The following is a 26036-nucleotide window of genomic DNA, read 5'->3' on the forward strand; positions in this document are numbered from 1 at the left end:
GATGTAGAAAAAGTGTTGTAATTTCTACATGGTGTGCCTGAAATTTATGCCAATACCCATTAAAAATAAAGTCGGCAATATGAACTTTAGCAACATTTGAATTGTTTGATTTGTAATTTTAAACTGTGGTGCAAAGGGGTGAATCAAGGAAAAATGTGTCTTTGTCGCAAACATTATGGAGGGCACTGTATATACAGTATGTACAGGGTGAGTCAAATTATGTTAACACTAATGGATTATTTTTATCTCGATCACACCTTTCCAGGTCAATGGATAGGTCACGGTGAACAATTGCCATGGCCTCCACACTCCCCTGATTTGACACCCTGTGATTTCTGGTTATGGGGTATGGTGAAGGAGCGCGTGTATAGCAGGAAAGTTTGTGATATCAATGACCTAAAGGACAGAATACAGACTGTGGTATCATCTATTCCCCGCGAAATGTGTGTCCGGGCTTTAAATGGTACTGTTGCTTGTTGGAGACATTCCTGTAAATCATCTTGCACATATGAAGTATGTTTTGTGAATAAATTGATTCCACCATTCAAATGTTAACATAATTTTGAGTCACCCTCTATATGTTATTATCTCACCCTCCATGAAAAGCTAATACTTTCACAACTGAAGGCTAGCCCATAAGCACACTCTCACACACCTCAAAACAGACAGTGAAGGGGAAAACAGCCAAATGTTAGAGGACAATAGCACATAGCTTAATTGTTAGTGCTTATTTAGCTTCTTGAAATAAACGGCTATGAAGGCAACACATCAGCCTCTTGAAAGATTGGAACCATAGGTGAGTTTTCTATCTCTGAAGCTCAGGTCTTAACTCTCCTGCTGTGTCCAGTTGACTTGGTTTAGAAAAAGCATTCAAAGACCGGATGGCTCAGTGAACTCTAAAAGGCAAGCAGTCAGATGTTAAACGATTGTGAAAGTTCGTTCATGAGTGAGTGAGCAAGCAGCTGCAGCCTATCTTATCTCTCTCTGTCTCTGCTGGTTTAACCATTTTCTCTTATCATATATTTAAATTTTTTAAATGAAAATAGTTTAATAAAGTATATAATTCACTACAGTATATGCCACCTCTCTTGCTTTTTCCATCTGTACAGAATATTTTGACAAGCTGTTGATTATTATAGTGTATGTCTGACCTTCAGTTCTAATCTTTTTTTCTAGTTTGTCTCTGGTCTAAAAGACCATTATTATTGACTCATGAATTATAATGCAAGCCAAATACATTTATATGTTTGAATATATGCACATTAAACCATGTGTAAAATAGGAGATACAGTTTGTTGGCCTAACCAATTAAACCATAATAATAATAATAATAATAATAATAATAATAATCAGTGAGGTATTGGGCATTGATAATATTTGTTCCACACTATATATCCCTCTCCTGTTTGTGGTCCTCCTTTTATGTCTTAATCCAACGTCATAAGCTATTCCTTCAGGCTAATAGTGGCTGATCAGCACCTAAAGACTTTGATAATGATTTATTAATACAAAGAAAATGGGAGATCACTTTAGTGGATATAAAGTACAGTATGAGAAACTGGGAAAACAATGTTTATTCACCAAAGGCAAGATGTTTTATTATGTGAACTTGCTCTCCCACCAGGATGCGGAGCAGCATTGTCGAATGTAGATACTGGGTTGTTGAAATCATGAGGATTCCAATCATTACCATGGCTGAGACTGGAAAAGTAAGCAAAGACAAGGTAAGATAAATTTTCAGCAAAATCTCCTGCTGTCAGTGGCATAAATTTTAAAATCAATTTAGGTCCAAAGACCCTGGTTCACATTTTTGATCAAAGTCAATGTTGGTTTTACATTCCCTCTCTGTACAGATGTGAGTTTCCCTGGGTTTTCTCTCGTATCGCAAAGGTTTGTACATTAAGCTGATTGGTAGCCCTAAAAATACAAGAGAGCTCTTTGGGTTAACACTTGATACCACTGTAGCATTCTGTAGTCAATTGACAATGGACTTCCTGATCATGGCAGACCAGAAAAGAGATTGGAAGGAGAGTATGTGACATAAGGACTCTTCAGTCGGGACTTCCTCTTGCCTGGAAACAGAAATGGTAACATGGGTGCAATCGGTTGCACCAGTCACTTTTGGGAGTCCAAACTGCTGCTCAAATCACATCTTGATCAGCTTAGTGGAATTTGTTGAAGTAACAGTAGGCATGTTTCCACCGAGAGTAGACTGAGATCCTCCCAACCTGTCTGCAAGTTTTCTTTGAAGCATCCCCAATGATTCTCACCTAAGAATTCGAACACAGAGATGACCTGTGCTTCCAATGGGATAGCATGATTGCATGTAAGAGTTATCTAAGGTGGGGTGCAGCTGTTGGCAGTGGTCCATAATCCACTCATTAGCAAAGGCAAAATAGTCAGACTGACCTCTGCAAATGTGATCTCTTCGTGGTGTACCATTGGTGAAGTCTTCCAGTAGAGCAAGTGCTGCCATGGCTACTTAGTCTTAAAAGATTTCTGCACAAAAATGGAGTTCTTGTATTGCCCTTAGTAGTGATAAACAAGGCTAATCGAAGAGGTGAAAGTGACATTAATAATGGGAGAAAAACAGGTTGTTTCTTCGTAGTCCAGAGGAAAGTCAATGTAACATCTTTTAGTATTGTATTTAGTCAGTTATTCTGTTGCTTTCAGTCATTGGTCTTTCTGTATCACCATTCTGTTGACCTGCATTGATATGTTAATGAATTGAAGGGTAAGGGAATGACCGAGTCCAAAAAGAAATGTTAGGGTGCCAACTGGGTTGTCTCATTTAATCAGTAGTGGTTCCAAAATCAAAACAAGCGCACGTTGGCATGGAAAAGGAACAAATAAAACAAATAATAAAATATAGCCTTTTCGAGGCTGGGTTAGGAATTGGGCAGATTTAGTAGGAGCTCCACCCTGCAGTGTAATTGGTCCACAAATAGATACCTACTTCCAGGGGCACCTGGACTTTATTGGGGTCTGTTCAGTCAGTTGCCCTCATTAGGCATCATCTTAGAACTGTTGAGGAAAAGGGAGATGACGCAGTTGGCGACAGCATCCCTCTCATCACAGAGTGGTGTAACATACCTCTGACGACCCTGGAAGGGAATCCTCTGATGCACATACGTGACAGTTCTCATTTTGTCCAAATGTTTTAAAATTTTTACACTTGATGTTAGCAGAACTTAACATATTTTTATATCTGTTTGTTTGTTAGCATTTTTATGTAAAACTCCCAACTGGAAAAAAGTTGCCCTTGATTAGCATATGTTTCAGTTTGCCTACCATAAGAACACGTTCACACCAATGTCAGATATTATAAATTGTACTTTGTACGTTGATTTTCTACCAAGAATCAAATCCATGGAAATTAAAAAACCAAATCCATTCAAGTGGCTGTTTTATAAATGAGTTCCAAGATTCCCATAGCCCTATAATAGACTTAATGGATTTGAAAATGAGTGGATGGACATTGCAGCTTATTAATTATATGTGTTAAGGTCAGATCCTTAAAATGAAGCCAAATTTTATAACAAAGTTGTCTTAGTCATCATTACTTAAATGTAAAAGGAAATGTATCTATCCATGTTAACAGCAAGCAAACATATTTAGTGAATTCCTGAATAAAGCAAGTGGATTTTGAGAACAGATCAGACTAAAGCTCAACTGAGACAACAGCTACTTCCATTTCAGTACTCTGTTCATGGTTTGAAGTGTATCAGAATAAGCTACCTGGTCCTGATATACCCTGGGCAATACCTGAAGCACGTCTAAGGGTTGAAGGGTTGGCTTGTTATTTCAGTGGTAGAGGAATCCAAAAAAAAAGTGAGTGTACACACCTTGCAGTACCTGCTGGGTGTTGTGAGATGAGACTCACTAGTGTAATTTTAGCAGGCTGCAGTGCTTTACAGGATGGCTTGTATATTAATCTGCCTTTCACTGCACCTCTTAGTTATTAGCATAAAAAATGTATTCTTATGCCTTTAGTGTTTGCGTTTGATTAAAAGTTTTTTTTCTCTCTATTAGGGCCATCCTGCGACACAGGCGGAGGAGGAGGCCAGTATAGCATGGCATGGAATGGCCTTTGTGGACATGGCTCCCCTACTTTACCCTGGGGTGAAGCGCATCCGTGGAGCCCATAGAATCTTCCCATTTAATGAAGAGGACTTGTATGAGAAGGTAACTGTTTCCAGCAATTACTAGTGAATGCTGTAGACCACAGCTAAAAATACTCTTTAAATCACCTTTATCTAGTGAACGCTATTTTACATTTTACAGGTACAACCGTGTACTACAATTATTTTTTTAAAATTGGATGACAGACTTGTCAAGTAACTTTGGGCTGACACAAAGAGGACTGGGCTGGTAACCCTGCATGTTGATTAGCAAATGGAAATAAGAATTTCACTGTACATGTAACAATACAGACCCTGTAAACTCTGTTGTGTGATCTGTATACACCAAACTGATCTGTCACTTAAAAGGGAAAACAAAGACTAAATAGAGTAGCTGCTGCTAGCACTGTGAAAACTAATCTGAATTATTGTAATTTGATGGAGTATATTCAGCACCAAGCTTTTCTCTGTCCAGACTAAAAGACCAAAGAGTATTCTGAAAGAAAATTACAAGCAGACAATACTGATTGCGAGAGGAAGTGATTCTGTACCGGGAACGCCTGGGGCGAAAGCTGGCAAAGGAGCAAAAGAAGAGAAAAAAGTGAGTTGTCAGCAATTTTGTGTCATTTCATTTTGGCAAATAAAAAGGTACTTTACTATTAATGGACCAAGTTTAGCTGTGTAATTATGCTGCCATGCTTTATAAAGGCGTCCAGGGAGCACACCAAGTAGATGCAACACAAAGAATGGAGAAAATGGACCGCTCTGGGCTTAGCTCTCTAAGGTGGCACTGAGACACTTGATGCCAGGTGTTCTGGGGCACTGGCACTCAGACTCATCCCAGCTTACATAGATATTTAAACAGGTGCCTGACTTCATTAGATATGCAGCCAGCACGTACCTGCAGTACTGAGGAGCTTACAGCAGATGTTGTCTGTTTATCAATGACAAGCATTTGAAGATCTCATTCTAATACTGTATGTATACATAAAAATAATAATAATAATAATAAAAATTGTGATGCCCTTGGAAGAGACTTTGGTTTTTGTCACAATAAAAACTGGATAAACCAGATTAATAAAACTGAAGGATAGATGGATAATGCTAATGCTAATACTAATACTAATTCAGTTCAGTTTATTTTTGTATAGTGCTCTTCACTTAGTGTAGGGCCAGGGTGCTGCAACATGTTTACAGGTAAACGCAGTTAAAAATTTTACAAATTACTAATTATATAATAAATATCATATATACTCATGGATAAGTTCTCCCGCGGATAAGTTGGGACATGATTTTACTGTATAATTTCTGGTATTTTATAATGTTGGTTAAGTCGAATGCAAAAACTCAGGCTATTGGTCCAAGAGATTATGATATGCTAACGCCCACCTGAGAGAGCAACCACGGAGCACACTGTCTTTTTTTTCTATGTGGGTGTGGCAATGTGCTGTATCAGCATGTGCTCCTAACCTCTCTCTCTCTTTCTCTCTATTGTGCCTACGTGACCACACGGTAATACCCAAACTATTCCGAAGCGATGTTTGTATTGATTTGTGTTTTTTGTATCTCACACCCTCATACACCTTTATTATAAGAGCATCCCTTATCTACGATGGAGCATTTGATCAGAAGAAAATATGAAGCTGGTTTTAAATTAAATGTTATTGAAGTAGTGAAAGAAATTGGTAACTGCGCTACTGCAACAAAATTCAATGCCTTTGAGAAACTGGTGCGAGACTGGAGGAGGCAAGAAGATGTAAAAAAAATGTAAGTGTTGCATTTTTGAATATGTAAGTCAAGGTCTGATTTTGTGATCGAATTTTTGGGTTTCAAGACACGATTTATACGTGAGTATATACGGTACACATAAAAATGTTAATTTGTTTAAAAAGACAGGAAAACAAAGTAGTATGAAACTGATGGACATAAATGGAACCTAACAAAATCTGTCCATTAATTACTGATTGACCTATGACCAGTTGACAATAATAATAATAATGATGATGATGATGATGATAGTACAGTAAACAGATGTGCTGCTTCACAGTTCCAGACTCTAGTGGGATAGGCTAAAGGTCCTGGCTACCCTGAAATGCACTGTAGGTCCAGCATGCCAAGTACCAGAGATCTCAATACTCAGACAGGCCCATATCCTTGGCATAGCCACACTGACCAGATATTAAAAATCAAACTTTTGATATTTGTTAGTAAATGATAACAAAAGCAGATTATAATGGAAAACAATCTAATTTAGTCTGTGATGCTACTTTTTCTGCTGAATATCTTGTTAGACTGCCTACTTTGTTTCAGGCTTTACAGACAGCATGAGAACACAGGCTGCCCAAGGGCAAAGTTTGTGGTTTAGCTGGAAAGACCAAGAATTCTCTTACATACTGTAAGTAAGCAGGAACAAAGTCAGAAAACAATCAAGTATCTGAATGCTCAGAGCATCATACAATAAACTTAAGGAAATATTCCACTCAAAAAAATTTTTCGGTACTTACTCTATGTAGTTAGTTGTGATGGAAGAGACAAAATGTTAATCTCATATTTCCATTCAGAATGCAGATTACAAAATTTCTGATAGAATAAGAGTCTCTGGTGACCAATATTGGTCAACAGCAGGCGATAAAATAACATCCATGAAAAAGCTTCACATTGTTCATTTTTTATAATGCACATGTCCAGTCTTCCAGTTGTAGGCTCAAAATGTCCCAAACACATCTATTTTTATTAAAACATTGGTAAATAAAGCTCCTTTGGAGCATATTCTTGTGAATGAAATTGTAACAGACTCAGACATGAATGAGTATTTGAATTGTAGACCTGCCTCCTGTCATTAAATGTTATATTTATAGTGGAAAGCCACAACTGGGGAACCCTGGGATTATTTAGCGATGGCCTGTGAAACTGCACAAGTGAACTGAGTGACTGCTTGTTGACGCATCTCAAATGTGTACAAGTCTGAGACCTGTCCTCCTCCTCCTGATAATGACTTCATTCAATTTTCTTCATCTTTTAATCTTTAGTTTTACATGCCCCTCACTTCATGTTTTATGTTGACGTCACGTGAAGTGCAGTATGCTGTTACTGGGCTGGACTCGTGGCCAATGAATGAGGTGGATGAGGTGGGACTTCAGTTTAAATGCTTAGGCGTGTCTGAGCATGTTCCATTTTCATTTACAAGTGTTTTTCAGAGGTGGCTTATTTATCCATCCATCCATTATCCAACCCACTATATCCTAACTACAGGGTCACGGGGGTCTGCTGGAGCCAATCCCAGCCAACACAGGGCGCAAGGCAGGAAACAAACCCCGGGCAGGGCGCCACACAAACACATGCCAGCCCACTGCAGGACACCCACACCCACACACCAAGCACACACTAGGGACAATTTAGAATCACCAATGCACCTAACCTGCATGTCTTTGGACTGTGGGAGGAAACCGGAATACCCGGAGGAAACCCACGCAGACCTGGGGAAAACATGGAAACTCCACACAGGGAGGACCCGGGAAGTGAACCCAGGTCTCCTAATTGCGAGACAGCAGGGCTACCCACTGCGCCACCGTGCCTGCCTGGTTTATTTACAATACTGTATTTTAGTAAAAATACATGCGTTTTGGGAAATTATGAGCATATGACTGGATGACTTGACATCTGGCCTATATGACCTCAGAAACAAAAGATTTTTCCATGGACTTTTTGATATTGTTTGCTATTGTTCACTATTGGTCACCATAGACCCCAATTCGATCAGAAAATATGAAAACATGAAATTAAAATTTCTTCTTGACTACACTACAAAGTACCCGAGCTAAGTAACATATAAAAAATATATCATTTTAGGGTGGAGTATTCCTTTAAGTATTCAAGCCAGAAGGTCCCAACAGTAATAGAAATTCATAGCCCCAACCACACTAATAAATTGTCATAAATTTCTTTGAAAATCTAGAGCTTGGACACCCATGTTAGCATGCCTGAATCTTTTATAACAATGGCATGATGATGTCAAATGTTGTGGGACCAGTAGTCACGTGTGGACACCATAGGTATGAGCAGTATGGCCGTAGCAAAGAAATCCAAGAACAAAATGGCAGTACCCATGATATAAAATATTTTCACAATGATGTCAGAAAATTACAATAAAATTTTTACAAAATTAATAAAAAATTAATAAACCTGCTTCAGGCAGGTTTCCAGGGCACCAAAATCAGGATTCATGACATTGTCATGACGGAGTGAGATAAAACTCTTGCACAAAATCTATTTGTTTCTTTGATGTTTAGGTTTGGATATTGGATTCTAATTTTTAAATAGTGGTTGTTGTGGCATAAAGCAATACAACATAAAATAAAGTAATAAAGCAACCAAATCATAAAATGAGCCTAAAGACCACTAATTCCTAGCTATTATAACTCTTTTATCTTTGACTAATGTCTCTTAGTAGCGCTCTGTTCTTTTAGAGATCAAGTGCACTTTCCAGTGAAAGGGGCTTGAAGTTTGTTAACCCTACCACGGGTTATGATCCATCATTGTTTTGTTTTTATTGTCTTCTTCACAGGTTGCAGGAAACAAAGCAGTGGTTCCAGAGACTGGTGCAGAGACGACCACCAGTGCACCTTCCAAACAAGAAGGACAGGTAATGTGAAATTGTTCAGCACCACCAACCAAAGGTTAAGTGGGATGCGTGTAGATCCTGGCCTCTGCTTTGGGTTGTGAAGGTAACGTTGTCTAGAGAATGGTGGAGATTGTGGTAGAAATCAAACATATTCATTAAACAAAGAAACTTATCCTCTACCAGGAGAAATTTGATAAATTCTTTTTGAGTTAGTAATCAAAAAGGAGAAAGCTTGTCGATCTGAATCATTTATATACCCAATGCAGCAACATGCTGAAGAGTGAGCATCCATCAAAAGCATTTGTTTCAATATGATCAGAGTGGTCAGAGAAATAAGGGCAGAGGTCTATTTTATAAATGAATTTTCATAACAGTGCTGAATGAGGTGTTTCAGCATAGAGCACAACCAACAACAACAACAACATTTATTTATATAGCACATTTTCATACAAATAATGTAGCTCAAAATGCTTTACATGATGAAGAAAAGAGAAATAAAAACAAAGAATTAAAATAAGACAACACTAATTAACATAGAATAAGAGTAAACTCCGATGGCCAGGGAGGACAGAAAAAACAAAAAAAAACTCCAGAGGGCTGGAGAAAAAAAAAATCTGCAGGGGTTCCAGACCATGAGACCACCCAGACCCCTCTGGGCATTCTGTCTAACATAAATGAACAGTCCTCTTTGTATTTAGGGTTCTCATGGAAGGACTTGATGATGATGGTCATGTAGACTTCTGGCTTTTAATCCATCAGTGTAGGAACATCATGGTGCTTTGATTAGGTGGTGGTGGCGCTGGTTTCTACCACAGAAAACTGGGAAAAAAAAAATTAGAAGAGAGAGTAGGGGTTTGTACGGATTTTAGAGCCACCATGAATAGTTATTAATTGAATATACAGAGCATCAGACTAAAATACAATTCTTTCTCCATTATATCTTTGTTCTTCAATATCTCTTGAATTCAGCTCTTGTTCTGTTATGAAAACTGTATACATGCCAACTACCAAGTCTTACTGGGTGCACGAAAGAACATTATATCAGCCAGTTTCTTGAACCATCCCCTGGAACACTCCGCTTGTTTACTTGATCATTGCAGCAGTCTCTTCATAACATTTTTTAAACAAATCTCCCTATTATATAAAAAAAACCCTGGGATGAGACAAGACGTTTTAGCCTGGGACGAGACGTGACTTTTTCAGAGAGATACTGCTAGACGAGACTTTGTGCCAAGAGATTTAACCTCGCCCAGGGCTGGAAATAAAAGACAAGAGTAGTTGACAAAGTAGAACGTCGTAAAGAATTCAAAAACGTTGCCGTGATACACATGCAGAGCAGGTTAGAAAGTACTAAAATTCGAAAGTCTCAAAAAAAATGATAGTAAAGATCAAATTAGCACAAACAAACGGAAATTATTACTCGGTGAAATAAAGGAACAGTGAAAAGACTAAGTCGAAGACTTCTAGATCATCTAATTTGTGTTGCCATCAGGGAAAAGTAGTGTTTCTTCCCAATGAAGAGGCATATCTGTGGGAATTAAAAGATTTGTTGTTTGATGAAAGTGAAATCCACATATGAGAGCAGCAGAGACACAAAGTGGCAGGTGTGTAGCGCAGGCTGAGGGGGTTGGCAAGCAAAGCGAACAGGGGGCAAAGCTCCCTAGTTATTATATATTTCAATGTGCACTGCAAACCAAAATGCTTAATTACTGTTACCTCTATCTCACAAGATCTCGAGCTTTTAGACTCTTATGTGCATTGTTTATGGTTCTCATAGTCAGATATGTGTGAAAATTGCCAGGTCCAACCACCTCCTGCACCCTGCCCAAGTGTCTAATAGATGAAGTAGGTTTTCTTGGTGTGTTGTTACTGCTGTCTTCCTCTCTTTAGGCTTATGTAGGAGCCTGCACATATATAATGATTGACATCACTCTGGACAAGCCTCTAGTCCCCAAAAGGCCACCAGAAGATCTGTCTAAAAGGTAAGTGATGATGCCATCCCTTTTCACTTGAGGTAAACAGAGGGCCCATATTTTTTTTTAATTTCATTACTTCTATCTCTGCTGAGAATACATTCATAATGAATCTTAACTAAAAAGAGTAACAAAAAAAAAGATGGTGCATAATTTACTCCTAAACAAGTTTCCAACTGTCCCCGTGTTCTTCCTGAATTCATTTTAAAGTAACAGCCTGGATCCACTATACTAATTCCCTCACAATTTTCTAATTTCCTCACAATTTTAAACTCTTAAATCATGTCTCCTCTTAATCTGCTTTTGCTTAAACAGAGAAAGTTCAACTCCTTTAATCTTTCCTCATAATTTATCCCCTGCAGTCCTGGAATCAGCCTAGTCATTCTTCTCTGGATGCCACCATTGACCTGTACTCTACACATTGTTCTTTTTCTTCTTTCAGTCAGTGAGTCATTTTCCATCCCGCTATATCCCAACACAGGGTCACGAGGGTCTGTTGGAGCCAATTCCCAGCCAACGCAGGGCGCAAGGCAGGAACAAATCCCAGGCAGGGCACCAGCCCACTGCAGGACACACATACCCACACACCAAGCACACACTAGGGACAATTTAGGATCGCCAATGCACCTAACCTGCATGTCTTTGGACTGTGGGAGGAAACCGGAATACCCGGAGGAAACCCACGCAGACCTGGGGAAAACATGCAAACTCCATGCAGGGAAGACCCGGGAAGTGAACCCAGGTCTCCTTACTGTGAGGCAGCAGTGCCACCATGCTGCCCCTTTTCTTTTTTCAGCTGCTATAAAATTTTAAAATTCTCTTAGCCTTCTTAATGGCTTTTGAACCCTGTCTGCAAGTTGATAGTGTCAAGTCCACTCCGACTCCTAAATCTTTCTCAGGTTTCAGACCTCTCATTGTATTTTCAAATCTAGCATTCCTACTTCCTATTTGTAATACCTTACATTTACTTACATGAAATTTCATCTGCCCAAGCCTGTGTGCTGTCAATAGATTCCAGATTATCTGGCAGTCCTCCTCACTTAGTATCATCTGCAAACTTAACCAGTTTGTTATTTATATTCCTATCAAGATCATTTATTTATATTAAAAATATCAGTGACCTCTGGACTGGCACCTGATGGACACTACTCCTAACTTCACCAATTTCATTCAGATAAGTTCATAATATAACTGTCTGCTTCCTGTCTTTTTGCCACTTCTGCACATGTCTACACAACTACACCCTGCACTCCCACTTCTTTTAGTTTGATGCCCAACCTCTCATGTGGCACCTTATCAAATGCATTCTAAAAAATGTTATAAAATAGCACATGTATATTTTCTATTGTGGGTGTCTTCTGGGAACTCAGGCTTCATTCCACAGACTTGCCCTAAGGTTTACTAGAGATGTGTTGTGAATTACTGTATGTGTGCTCTGCATTGCAAAGGTATCCTTATGCAGGGCTTCTTGTGTCTGCCATTGTCAAGATAGGCTCCAGCTATCAGTGAACATGACCAGGATAAAGAGAATTTGGAAAATGGATGTATGTTCAAACACACGAGTGAGAGCATTTTGTAACAATGAAAAGTGACTGAATGATTTAATTTTTCACACATGGCTTTCCTGGGGTTAACAGGAAGTAGTAAGTAGCAGCCTGTTTTATGTCTAAAATTCTCTGCCACACACTTCTTAGAATTCAAAATAAAAGTATTTGAAATTATCTGCTGATTTAATGCTAATGTGAAAATCTCTGAGCCAAGTGTTTTTCACACTTTTCTCTATCATTTTAATAAAAAGGAAAGTCATAAAATGAATGAATTTGTTGAATGTATCTTTGGTCAAGTCAGGTCGGGGATGTGTGATGGGGTGGGGGAAACCTTTTGGAAACATGCAGTGTTCTCCTTCCAGCTCTGCTTAAGAAACTCAATAACTTAAAAATAATCCAAAATTTCAAAGTAATATAAATTAAAATTTTATGAGACCCTTGCTTAAGATTTATTTTCCTAGAAATTATGCTGTTTTTAAAAGACCTTAAAGTGTCTCTTCATTCTTCAACTCTCTAGAGGTGATTTATTCCAAGACTATCAAGTTGATGATTAAGAACTTACAAAAGATTTTAGGATCCCAGAGGTGGGTGTGGTTTGGACTCAGCCAATCAGATGTCTTGTGATGGAAAAGAGAATTAGAGTAACAGGCACCATCTCTGTTCCTGATGTGCCCCCACTCCCACTAGTCCCATTGGTTGCATCTGTGACAGCGAGTGTGTATTAAGTAAGGGCTAATGAAACAGAACTTTGGTAACCTGCTGATCGGTAGGGTGACTTGTCTGTTACTGCTCTACAATCAGTAGGATGATCTCTCAGTCTTCTCTGTCATGTTAACATTTCTGCTTTAATTGCAATAGTGCTCTCTGTCACTTTAGCACTCTTGATAACCCTGTGAATTTGTTTTGTCTGTCCCACCTAAATATGTGTGCTATATATGGGACAAACATACTGTATAAGTAGGAATTTCCCTACACTCTGTGCATATGACAGCTACTACTAACTGCTACTATGTGCTAGTGATAATATGTAATATGTGAGTGTGTTACTGTTTCATTATCAGCCTTTGATTCACTTTTCTTTTGTTGTTCAGTTTGTCATTTTGTAGCAGACCCCAACTTTTGGGAAGGTGTGATGGAGTTGCAAACAGATTTGTCTACTTATTGTAAAATGAGGGCTGGATGGAATTAAGCCAACACATGAGCCCTACAGTGTTTTTCCACTCCACCAAACTGAATATTAACAAACACATTAGAAAAAATGTTAAAATAAATGAAATACATTAAGCACCAAATATATATACAATGTCATACATGCAATAGTAAGTAGTATCACCACCCCAGGAAGAGAGGGGCACTGTCACTAATAGTATTGTCTCCTTTTTCCCTCACAGGCTTGAGGGCAATGAGGCAAAGGAAGCATGGCCTCTTCCAGTCCAAAAGCTTGGGGAAGACCTTGCTTCTGTGCAGACCTAAGCCAGGGCTAGTAACCTAGTCATTCCAGAGTAAAAGACTGTTTCCTAAAAGGCACATTGAGGCACATGTTTTTCATTAACTTTCTTAATTTCTTTGTTAGAATTAAACAGGGTTTTTGCCCAGTTGGCACCCAAAGCATTTGGTTTTGCCCTGCCTCTTTATTTGCATCGCTTCAATGACTATTTATAAACACAGCAATGAAAAGTAATAATGAACATCTAAAACATCCACCTGGATGATATATACAGGCGACACATCTTTACTGTAAACCATGGTAGTAGATCTTGAAGTGCAAAGATCAGTTACTTGACAGAAAGATGTGATGGAATAGTCCCCTTTGCAAAGTGCTTCCCAGAAAAATAGATAATATAACAAAGTCCTACTACCAGTGCCCAGAAGGCTATTCCACAAAGCGCAACCAAATACTGGAATAGGAAAAATACCCACCACCGTTCTTTCAACCAATGGCTGTGCCAATCCTCCTCCACTGTGAATCTTCCGTTCAAAAAGGTTTTTTTTTTCCTGTTGCTACTGGTGAAAAAGTAAAAAAAGTACTGATGTACTTGTATCTTTTCCTTACGGTTTTAAATTTACACTGCTTACAATTAAAAACTACAATTCTGACACACCCGTGCAAACCTGTTTAAAGCCACAGACTCCGAATTTACAACTCAGGAATCTGTACCATCAGTATTGTTACTAACATATAGCCAAACATTAAAACAGGACATACTAAACAAAAAGAAAACCCCAATGTTATGTCCAAATGGCCAAATAAAAGATTTTGCTCATGCAAATGCCCACTTTTTTCAAGCTCCATTGCCATCACTCTATCAAACCAATAGAGCGCCACTGACATTTCTAATGATGATTTCAGCCAATATTTGTCTGCAGTGGTGTGCAGACTCAGAAGGGCAATTGTGAAGAGTTGCAGTGGTGTGGTCTTTCTCGTGCATGTGTTTAAACACACTCTCTGCCTGTTTCTTTCAGAGTAAAAGAGATGATTCCTCCAAGACCCTCTTTGCCCCGCCACACTGCTAGTGCTGAAAAGGTAAGCCATTGTGATTTGAGGCGTAAAACGATTAAGTGTGGGTAGTGAGGCCCATGTGGACATGCCTGAGGATGACAATTATGACAAAAAAAAAATTTTTTTGATAATGTCCTTCTGGAGTTTCAGTCCTGGACACAACACAAGAGTTGGTGCTCTCAGATGCACTGAAGTAGACAGGCACTCCTTTCAGCAACTACAGCAAGAATAATATCTACTTGCTTTAGAATTCTGAGTATTGTCTCTTGCTAATGGACTGAGATTTGCCTGTGAAGGCAAAAGGGGGATGGAGATGCAGTCAGCTTCTTGTGTTGGATAGATAGATAGATAGATAGATAGATAGATAGATAGATAGATAGATAGATAGACAGACAGACAGACAGACAGACAGACAGACAGACAGACAGACAGACAGACAGACAGACAGACAGACAGATAGATAGATAGATAGATAGATAGATAGATAGATAGATAGATAGATAGATAGATAGATAGATAGATAGATAGATAGATAGATAGATAGATACTTTATTAATCCCAAGGGGAAATTCACATACTCCAGCAGCAGCAGCATACTGATAAAGAAGCAATAAATAGATAAAATAGATAAAAAAAGGTAGTACTAGGGTGTTGTACCGTGTTAGCCATTATGAATGTAGAGAAAAGCCAAGCAAAATGACACCTTTTATTGGCTAACTAAAAAGATTACAATATGCAAGCTTTCGAGGCAACTCAGGCCCCTTCTTCAGGCAAGAAGAAGGGGCCTGAGTTGCCTCGAAAGCTTGCATATTGTAATCTTTTTAGTTAGCCAATAAAAGGTGTCATTTTGCTTGGCTTTTCTCTAAAAAAGGTAGAAAGATAAAGTTGTTGAGCCTGAGGTATGTAGCTGGGGCATGGAGTGTGATTTTGAATGCCTGGTCTCATTTGCAGGCTGTAAATGATTACCAGAAGGAGATCACAAGAGTGGCAGATCAAGTCATAAAGGAGTACCTGGAGCTCCTGGGTATGTCACCTTTTCAAGGGGAGATGCTGCTTGATCAGGCTGCCAAAGAAGAGCAAAAGATGAGACTTCTTGAACAACTGAACTACTCAGGGAAGTACTTCACATTCAAGGAACAGTTGAAGGTAACTGACACTGTTGACATCATTAATGCCACCAATTCAATTAATGAGACAGATGGAGACTGGAGTAACACTAGTGCTTTGAGGTGGCCACATAACCCTACACATAAAAGTTGAAAACCATGGAAGAACATGTGATTGAGCAAGCCCTGATTAATTGAGCAAATTCAGATTAAGACCCTACAGACCCCTGGGTAACTTAGCTCCTTAGCAGACAGTTCATCACACTTTTAACAATGCAGCATGTGGACACCATGTAGTTTAATGCAGCATAATATTTCCAGCTCTTGTGTTTGGTGTGTGTAGCCAGGGATGGGTTGTATACCCTTTGTCATTTCAGCATCATTTTGTTTGGCTGGGGTTGGGGGGCAGATGGATTTGTAAAAAGGACCTTTGCTGTTGGATAGCTGTGGAGGGGATGCTGGCGCACGCATGTTGCTGCCACTCCTCCCTGTTATCAACACTTTTCATTAAAATTCACGTTAAACTTAAAACTTTTTTTAATTGTTCACTTTCATTTTATTGTATGTATAGTTCATGGATGCAATTGACTCGAACTGTGTTGATTTGAATTCATTTTTATGGGCTGCCTTGACTGGGTTTGCAGCCTCGGGGACAGCCGAATCTTTCTGTGGCACACTGGATGAACCCTATGGATATTTCTTTGCACTGTGATGATCCATGAGCCAGGGATGGTCTGTCTTCTTGATTATAATTTATACACTGGATTGCTCTCGATTCCTTATATATGTGCTTAATGACTAAGAAATGATCTGAGGTTTATACCCAGCTGTATGCGGCTCTGGGCGATCCCGCCTGTAATACCCAGCATTATATGTATGTGGCTGTATGTTGGAACCTCCGAATTTTGGTATCTTTATGTGCATTTTGTAATATCTCCTACTATGCATTTTCTGCTGCTTGCCGCTCATCTGTGCCACCCCATCCTCCCATCCCACCTTCTCCACTGTGCTGTGCTGCTTCTCTGCTACTATCAGATAAGTATTGCTCTCTACTATGCTAAAATACTCTTGTGACAAACACAGTTTGTCCAGAGCAAATGGTCAGACTGCAGTGTCCTAAAAGACAATGGTATTGTGCAGCGCCCGAAATATTTACATCGCAGGTCAGGTCGCCGCCACAGCTGGGCTGTGAATGAATAGTTCACCGGCAACATTTGCTCAGGAATATGCCATCCTACTCATGGCTTTGGAAATAGGAGTGTTAGTGTGCCAAATCTGCAATATGTTAAAATAAACTCTGGTCATGGATCTGTGCACAACGAACCCACATCGGCTAATATTGCATTGTTTAACTCAAGATCTCTTGATGGCAAAGCACTGGTGCTATCAGAATTCATTACAAACTCAAACCTTGACTTGTTATGCTTAACAGAAACTTGGCAAAAACCAAATGATTTTACATCTGTCAAGGAGGTGACCCCACCCGGGCCTCACAGCTCACGACAAGGCAGAGGAGTCTCAGTAATTGTTAGATCGAAGTTAAACATCAAAAGAATCCCCATTGACGGTCCATTGTCTTTTGAGTGTCTGGCTCTTCAGCTGTCAAAATCTGGTCCTGTCTTACTTATTGTTGTCTATTATCCCCCGAAATATGATGCGTCTTTTTTATCTGATCTGACTGAATTATTAACCCACTTAAATTCACTTTGCAACTTCATCAGAGTCTTCTCAGCTCACAACTTGCCTCAGTGAAATTAAAACTTGGATGGAGCAGAACTCTTTAAAATGAAATTGCAACAAAATTGAACTCCTGCAAATTGGCACTAAAGCGCTACTTAAGTAAATGAGCTCCTTTTCAGTCACTCTTAACGGTGATCTCATCAGACCGTCTTCTGATGCAAGGAATCTTGGTGTCACTTTTGATTCCTCCCTTAATTATTCCGCCCACATAAACCACATTAAGAAACTTTCTTACTTTCACCTCTGTAACATATCCCATGTTCGCTCATTCCACTCCTTTTCTAATGCTAAGAAACTTGTCCATGCTTTTATCACATCCTGTATCGATTATTGTAACTCGCTGCTGGTAGGTGCCCCTTCTAATCTTATATCACAGCTCCAGTTGATTCAAAACTCTGCTTGCTGCAAGAGTCCTTACTCTAACCAGCAACAGTGAGCACATCACACCCATCCTGCTTTGCCTTCACTGGCTCCCTGTGTCTTACAGGATTGAATCTAAAATTCTATTAATAACCTACAAAGCTTTAAATGGCCTTGCACCGGACTACATCAGTGACCTTCTAAATCACTATGCTCCTGTTCGCCTACTAAGGTCCTCTGATTCTGGAAATCTTGTTGTGCCTCACGCTAACCTACACTCTATGGGTGACAGGGCCTTCAGCTCCATAGCACCCCAGACTTTGGAATGACATCCCAAAATTAATTAGATCAGCTGACTCCATTCATTCTTTAAAAAGCAACTTAAAACTCATCTATTTAGGAAGACTTTTAACTTAACTTAAAATTCTGCCCTTTCTTTCAGTTTACCTCTCTGTCCAGGTGCTCTGGATAATTTGTGTGTCTACTACAGTGCATCCAGAAAGTATTCACAGCGCATCACTTTTTCCACATTTTGTTATGTTACAGCCTTATTCCAAAATGGATTAAATTCATTTTGTTCCTCAGAATTCTACACACAACACCCCATAATGACAACGTGAAAAAAGTTTACTTGACATTTTTGCAAATTTATTAAAAATAAAAAAATTGAGAAAGACATGTACATAAGTATTCATAGCCTTTGCCATGAAGCTCAAAATTGAGCTCAGGTGCATCCTGTTTCACCTGATCATCCTTGAGATGTTTCTGCAGCTTAATTGGAGTCCACCTGTGGTAAATTCAGTTGATTGGACATGATTTGGAAAGGCACACACCTGTCTATATAAGGTCCCACAGTTGACAGTTCATGTCAGAGCACAAACCAAGCATGAAGTCAAAGGAATTGTCTGTAGACCTCCAAGACAGGATTGTCTCGAGGCACAAATCTGGGGAAGGTTACAGAAAAATTTCTGCTGCTTTGAAGTTCCCAATGAGCACAGTGGCCTCCATCATCTGGAAGAGGAAGAAGTTCAAAACCACCAGGACTCTTCCTAGAGCTGGCTGGCTGGCCATCTAAACTGAGCAATCGGGGGAGAAGGACCTTAGTCAGGGAGGTGACCAAGAACACGATGGTCACTCTGTCAGAGCTCCAGAGGTCCTCTGTGGAGAGAGGAGAACCTTCCAGAAGGACAACCATCTCTGCAGCAATCCACCAATCAGGCCTGTATGGTAGAGTGGCCAGACAGAAGCCACTCCTTAGTAAAAGGTACATGGCAGCCCACCTGGAGTTTGCCAAAAGGCACCTGAAGGACTCTCAGATCATGAGAAAGAAAATTCTTTGGTCTGATGAGACAAAGATTGAACACTTTGGTGTGAATGCCAGGCATCACGTTTGGAGGAAACCAAGCACCACTCATCACCAGGCCAATACCATCCCTACAGGGAAGCATGGTGGTGGCGGCATCATGCTGTGGGGATGTTTTTCAGTGACAGGACCTGGGAGACTAGTCAGGATAAAGGGAAAGATGACTGCAGCAATGTACAGAGACATCCTGGATGAAAACCTGCTCCAGAGCGCTCTTGACCTCAGACTGGGGCGACGGTTCATCTTTCAGCAGGACAACGACCCTAAGCACACAGCCAAGATATCAAAGGAGTGGCTTCAGGACAACTCTGTGAATGTACTTGAGTGGCCCAGCCAGAGCCCAGACTTGAATCTGATTGAACATCTCTGGAGAGATCTTAAAATGGCTGTGCACCGACGCTTCCCATCCAACCTGATGGAGCTTGAGAGGTGCTGCAAAGAGGAATGGGCGAAACTGGCCAAGGATAGGTGTGCCAAGCTTGTGGCATCATATTCAACAAGACCTGAGGCTGTAATTGCTGCCAAAGGTGCATCAACAAAGTATTGAGCAAAGGCTGTGAATACTTTTGTACAGGTGATTTCTCAGTTTTTTTATTTTCAACAAATTTGCAAAAACCTCAAGTAAACTTTTTTCACGTTGTCATTATGGGGTGTTGTGCGTAGATTTCTGAGGAAAAAAATGAATTTAATCATTTTTGGAATAAGGCTGTAACATAACAATATGTGGAAAAAGTGATGCGCTGAAAATACTTTCCGGATGCACTGTATATCACAAATTAGGTTATTTGTTAGGTTTTTCTTTTAGTATTGAATTTAGTATTTTACTCTGGTTTATTGTCCTTTATTCTATTTAATGCTTTGTTATCTGTTTCATTGTTCTGTTCAGGAAAACATTTGTATCCAATGTTACATATACCCTGCTGTTTTTTTTTCTAAGACTCTGTGAAGTGCTTTGAGCATGGGAAAGGTGCTATATAAATAAAATGTATTATTATTATTATTATTATGGGCCACAAGACAATGCACCCTGACTTTAGATCCACCCCTGAGGGTAACTCAATTAGTAATAGAAAGTAGAAATGGTTGTTACAGTCAGGTTCATAAGTATTTGGACAGTGACACAAGTTTCATAATTTTATTTCTGTATAGCACCACAGTGGAATTGAAACAAAACAATCAAGATGTGTAGTTTAAGAAGTTTAAATATAGACTTTTAGCTTTAATTTAAGGGAGAAGGAGGAGGAGGTTGGGAACATGCACTCCCACCACACAACAAACCACCTGGACTGGGACCCAAGAACAGAGGGTGACTCCTCAGTACCACACTGGAAGAGTATGAGGTTTTTTATGGTAGCTGGAGTACCAATCCTGCCACCAAACCCCAAGTTTTCCAAGCAATTTGGAGGACCAGCTTGTAGGGCTGGATGGACCTGACTGTAGGAGTAACCCTACCAGTGAGTCAAAGGCATGGGCTTGAGTGACATCTAGTGACTGGTGATAAACCTCCCAATGACAGAGGGAGAGAGAAATATGGACATGACGAGTATTACTTGGTTATTTGGAGAAACTGGGTATATCCACCAATGTAAAATGAAGAGTAAAGTAGAAGCTGTTGCTGAGGGCAGCTCTCTCAATGGCAGACAGTGGATTGGAGTAAATCCAGAGGTTGGGAGAATTTGGCCTTAGGATCTGAAAGGCAGATAATATTGAACAAGGGGGACCTGTAGGAGACACAGTCAAAAGACGTGCCAAAAATCAAAACCATACTAATCAGAGGTTCATCAAAACAGGAGTGCTAACCAGATTTGTCATTCTAAAACAAAGCTAAGAGTCGAAACACAACATGAACTCTAAATACAGAAGACCTTTATATACTATCACATTGTTCACTCCGCATGCTGCACACTCCTGGCAGTCCCTGCAAGCGATAGCGACAGCATAACAACCATAGACAAAAGGTGTCATGCATAAGAAAACCAAGTCTTCTCAGTAAGATGTGAATCAATTTTAATGTCTTTAAAAACACTTTGACAGTGACATTAAATTTTAGATTTGGGTTATCCATCCATCCATCCATTATCTAACCCACTATATGCTAACACAGGGTCACGGGGGTCTGCTGGAGCCAATCCCAGCCCACTGCAGGATTAGGGTTATCCAATATCCAAAATCACAGCCAGAATTCAAACATGCCATGAAAGGGTGCTGGGAACACCAGAAAAATGTAGAAAAGAGAAAGAAATTATAACACTAGTTACTTGTAGTAATAATTCTAATGATGAGCAAGAGTGACACTAGTGACTGGTGTGCAAGGTAGCACTCATAACTGAAGTTAATCTTGCCAATCAGAAAAAGAAAGGTGTGGAATGGAATATTCTTTCCCATTGACGGAGAGCATTGAGAAAAAATCTAGGAGTTAGGCCATGGAGTTTTACCCCTATCATATGATAAGTGGTAAATTCTGGGTTTGATTAAAACTTGGGGATGAAAGTAGAATTCTTTATTCAGTGCTAAGTGGGAAGCATGTCTCAATGTAGTGGTGTATCACTACTCAGGTCTAACCCCTTATCTTATATCTTCAGCCATCCATTGTTAGGATTGTGAGAGAGAAGCTGCTCCAAACATCTGCATTTGCTGACCAGGCTCAACTCCAGGCCTTCCTCAGCCAGCTTTATATTTTCCTGGTGGACCAGATGCACATTTCTCTCAACAAGGTATGAAGAATGATCCTGATATGTCCTTACACATATAAACATGTAAAGCGGTAAACATGCTCTGCTCTTGACAAAGTTAAAGGTGACATAGCAGCCACTGTATCTAAACTCTGCAATAGTTGTTGTTTGTGATCAGCTCTCTTTTGAAGATCTCTTCAGCACAACTTCATTTTGTCTCTTGCACAACATCAAAGAGTCAGTCAGCCTGGACTGAATTACTGTAAGTAGGGAAAGAATAAGACGTGAGGAATTTTGGATAATTAAATTAAATGAATGCAGTCTCTTAGAAAAAAAGAGTCTGCCTTGCCCATTCTTTATAGTTCTTCTGTGTTCAAAGACCAGTCCAACCTATCATTAAGTTCCAAGTACTTGTACGAGTGGACCATGTCTACATCCACTCCTTAAATAGTGACCAGAGATAGAGGCTCTTTGTGTGGAGAAAGTCAATAACAAATTCCTTGGTTTTGCTGATGTTAATTTGCAGACAATTAATTCCCTTTGCACCAAGAAACAAAGTTCTCCACCTAACTCCTATACTCTGTCTCATCTCCCTTGTCAATACACCCCAGCGCATTGCCGCACCCACCACACAACGAACACAACGAACCACCTGGATTGGGATCCGAGTGCAGCCATGCAACAGGAGACACCTCAGTACAGTGTGAGGCATTTTACAGTGGCTGGAGTGCTTGCAGGGCTGGATGCAGATTAACGTTATACCGGAGATAGGTCAATTGGAGGTTAAGGGCCTTGCTCAAGGCCTCAGAGGAGTAGAGTCACTTCTGGCATTTATGGGATTTGTACCGGCAACCTTCTGATTGCAAGCACAGATCCCTAGCCTCAAAGCCACCACTCCGCCCATACCCCATAAGTGTAGAATATTCTAAGAACTTCTACAAGTGACATGACCCAGTGTTATTTATAGTCAGAGATGTACAGAGTGAAGAGAAAAGGAGACAAGACTGTTCCTTGTGGTGCTCTCATCTGTATCAGAAAAACAGAAACTCAGAAACTGTGGACTGCCTGACAGACAGTCCATTATCCAGGATACCATGGGCTCATCCACTCTATATCCCTGAGCTTACCCTTTAACAGGGGTGGCTGGATGGTATTGAAGGAACTGAAGAAATCAAAAAACATCATTCTCACAGTGCTGCCAACTTTGTCCAGGTGAGAATAAGCCTTGTCGAGCAGACAGATTGTATCCTCCACTCTGGTCTTTGTCCAATAGAAAAAATGCAGTGTGTCCAGGTGAGCTACCACAAGAGGACTCACATAGTCCAGGACAAGGACCAAAGGTCTTCATGATGTGAGACACAAGTACCACTGGTCTGTAGTCATTAGATGAAGAAGTGCCTACATTCATTGGAATAGGAACAATGCAAGATGTTTTCCACAGCAGCACTTTCTGTAGTCTTAGAAACAGACTGAAAAGGTAACAGAGGACTCCAGAAAGTTGGTCAGCACAGGCCTTAAGAACTCGAGGGCTGACTCCATTTGATCTCACAGCTTTTCCTATGTCTTGCTACTCAGTTGTGTCCTTACTTGGTCTTCAGTTATGACAGCCCATACTGAAAGGGATGGAATAGGGTGGGAATGGTGTGAGAAGACTGGTCAATGGAAGAAGGTAGCATTGGGAAGGAAAATCTATTAAAAGAATTGGTTTAGTTCATTACCTTTGTTCACATCCCCTTCTAGCACATGAGTCCTGGATTGCTTGAGTCCAGTAATTATGCTAGTCCTTTCCAGATATCCTTCCTTTGTGGACATACTGACCTCTGCCTTCTGATCCTACTGTGTTGTCATGGTATATCACCCTGAACTGATGAGTCTCCTTCAGGTACTACAGAAAAGAGAGGGGTATCACAAATCCTGAAATGCAGACTGTAGACTTCAAGATGTCTCACCTTTGCTCCCTGTAGATTTTATCTGTGAGTGTCCCAGAGACAGAGGCGTACAGCTTCATCCAGTGCACACAGCTGAAACACTTTGCCAAAGAAGCAGAAGTTAATGAGGACTTTGAATTGGCCTCCAAATACTACCAGGAGGTAGGTGGCCTCAGGCACAGGAAATTCTGCTTAGTGTATCAGTGAAAATTGGAATGTGGAGGACTGTGGATTCTTATTATTTCATAAATTTCTTTCACTTTAGGACACTTTTATGCTGTATTTCATTTTGATAATTGAGAGTCACATGGTGCCCTGTCCAGGGCTGTTTCTTGTTTTGTGGTGCCTGAGACACTGACCAGCATTATGTGGGTCAGAGAATAGCATGCCATGTCAGAGTCACATCTCATGGCTGGGGGACATTTCAGTGGACATGTGGATGCAGGTAATTTTGACCACAGGATATAACACACTGTACCCCTCATCTTTTTGGTAGAACTGCAAAATTGCATACCATGGGCTTCAGAACAGGGTAACACATCACTAAAAAAGGATCAGAGGGACATAGAAGTCTTCTAGCCATATATATTATCAGTTTTGGTACACAAAAAAATGCATCTATTACTCATATACTGCTATGTAACAAGAACTCAACAATAACACTTACAAATCATCAGTGAAGTGGTTATTCATCTCTGCAATGTGGCCTCCTAAACAGTTTCTCTTTGGAATAATCAAAAGAGTCTAAAGTGAGACATATTTCTCTTGATATTGTATATTTCATTGTAAGACCTGTGAATCCTTCACATTTGTTTAATTCATTAATTTTACGAGGTAGAGTCAAGCTAATGGGATTTATTAGAAAACGTAACGAACCTTAACAAAACTGATAATGTCATTTCCCAATGTAGTCTCCATCCTTCTCAATGCACTGGAAGTGCCTGGATTCCAGCAGTATAAAAGGTTTTGTCTTGTCCTCGCAATCAATCGTCCACCGCTTTCTTCACATTGTCATCTGTCTTGAATCGACGACCACCCAGATGTTTTTTAGCTGTCCAAAAAGGTGGAAATCACATGGTCGCAAATCTGGCGAATAAGGAGGATGTGGCAATACCTCAAAATTCAGTTTCTCCAGACAAGCCTTGGTGTTCTTAGCAGTATGTGGGTGGGCAGGTGGCCGTTGACTTGCAGCAAAAGGACCCCTTGAGACAGCAGTCCCCGCTATTGCTTTGGATCGAATAGGAGACTTTGCATTGGTCTCCAGCAAGTCACAGTAACTTGCACTAGTGACTGTAGTTCCCCTCGGCATGTAGTGTTCGACAATAACTCAGGTGCACGAGTGGTTCCAAGGAAAAGACAAAACCTTTTATTCTGCTGGAATCCAGACATTTCCAGGCAGGTGGCACAGGTTCATTGAGAAGGGTGGAGACTACATTGAGAAATAACATTATCAGTTTTGTTAAAGTTCGTTATGTTTTCTAATAAATCTCATTTTCTAACTTTAGCTTGACTCCCCCTCGTAGCAACCTATCCCAAGCTGTTAATATGTCACAGGGATGAATAACCCCTTTACTGATACTTTGTGTTATTGTTATGGTGTTGTTACGTAACAGTATTTGGCTAATAGAAGCATTTTTGCTGTGCCAAAACTAAAATGTTAACATACAATTGTATCCCTGCGCCATATAAACCAACTGATTTGCAATCATGACCTAGTTTTCCATTTAGGCTGTCCACATAAATTATGTGAGTTCCTGCCAATGTCAGTTAGTGATCAGGGCACTGGACTTTACTTCACCAAGGCCGCTGTCACACCGTGTCACCCTAAGTAAGTCACTTAACCTGCACAATTGAGCTTTAATTTCAAAGCACCTTTGCATGGTGTTCACTATGGAACAAGGTGCCATACAAAATAAATGTAGGCATGGTTCAGCATTCTGCAAGTGATGGGTATACCATGGTGCAGTGTTTGTTTTTTTTTAAATTTGGGACCATTGCTTTTATTATTTTTATTAGTGTTAAGTACCAATGAGCATCTATTGTCACTAATTTCTTCTACTTTTGATTTTCGTTCTTTCTGTTTATTTTCCAACATTAGTGACACT

The 26036-nt window shown here is 40.0% G+C and overlaps 1 protein-coding gene across 1 annotated transcript in view; it reads left to right on the forward strand.

Moving 5' to 3' along the window:
- Positions 1-26036, forward strand: part of cfap70 (cilia and flagella associated protein 70) — a 73584-nt gene that overhangs the window by 28441 nt on the left and 19107 nt on the right. The window contains exons 9-17 of the mRNA XM_051934324.1: positions 1625-1724; positions 4033-4185; positions 4597-4722; positions 8686-8763; positions 10633-10724; positions 14726-14786; positions 15714-15908; positions 21914-22045; positions 23968-24093. Of these exons, the coding sequence (XP_051790284.1) occupies positions 1625-1724; positions 4033-4185; positions 4597-4722; positions 8686-8763; positions 10633-10724; positions 14726-14786; positions 15714-15908; positions 21914-22045; positions 23968-24093 (1063 nt within the window). The remainder of the gene's footprint in view (positions 1-1624; positions 1725-4032; positions 4186-4596; positions 4723-8685; positions 8764-10632; positions 10725-14725; positions 14787-15713; positions 15909-21913; positions 22046-23967; positions 24094-26036) is intronic.

The sequence above is a fragment of the Erpetoichthys calabaricus genome, chromosome 11, assembly GCF_900747795.2.
Source record: "Erpetoichthys calabaricus chromosome 11, fErpCal1.3, whole genome shotgun sequence".
Taxonomy (NCBI): Eukaryota; Metazoa; Chordata; class Cladistia; order Polypteriformes; family Polypteridae; genus Erpetoichthys; species Erpetoichthys calabaricus.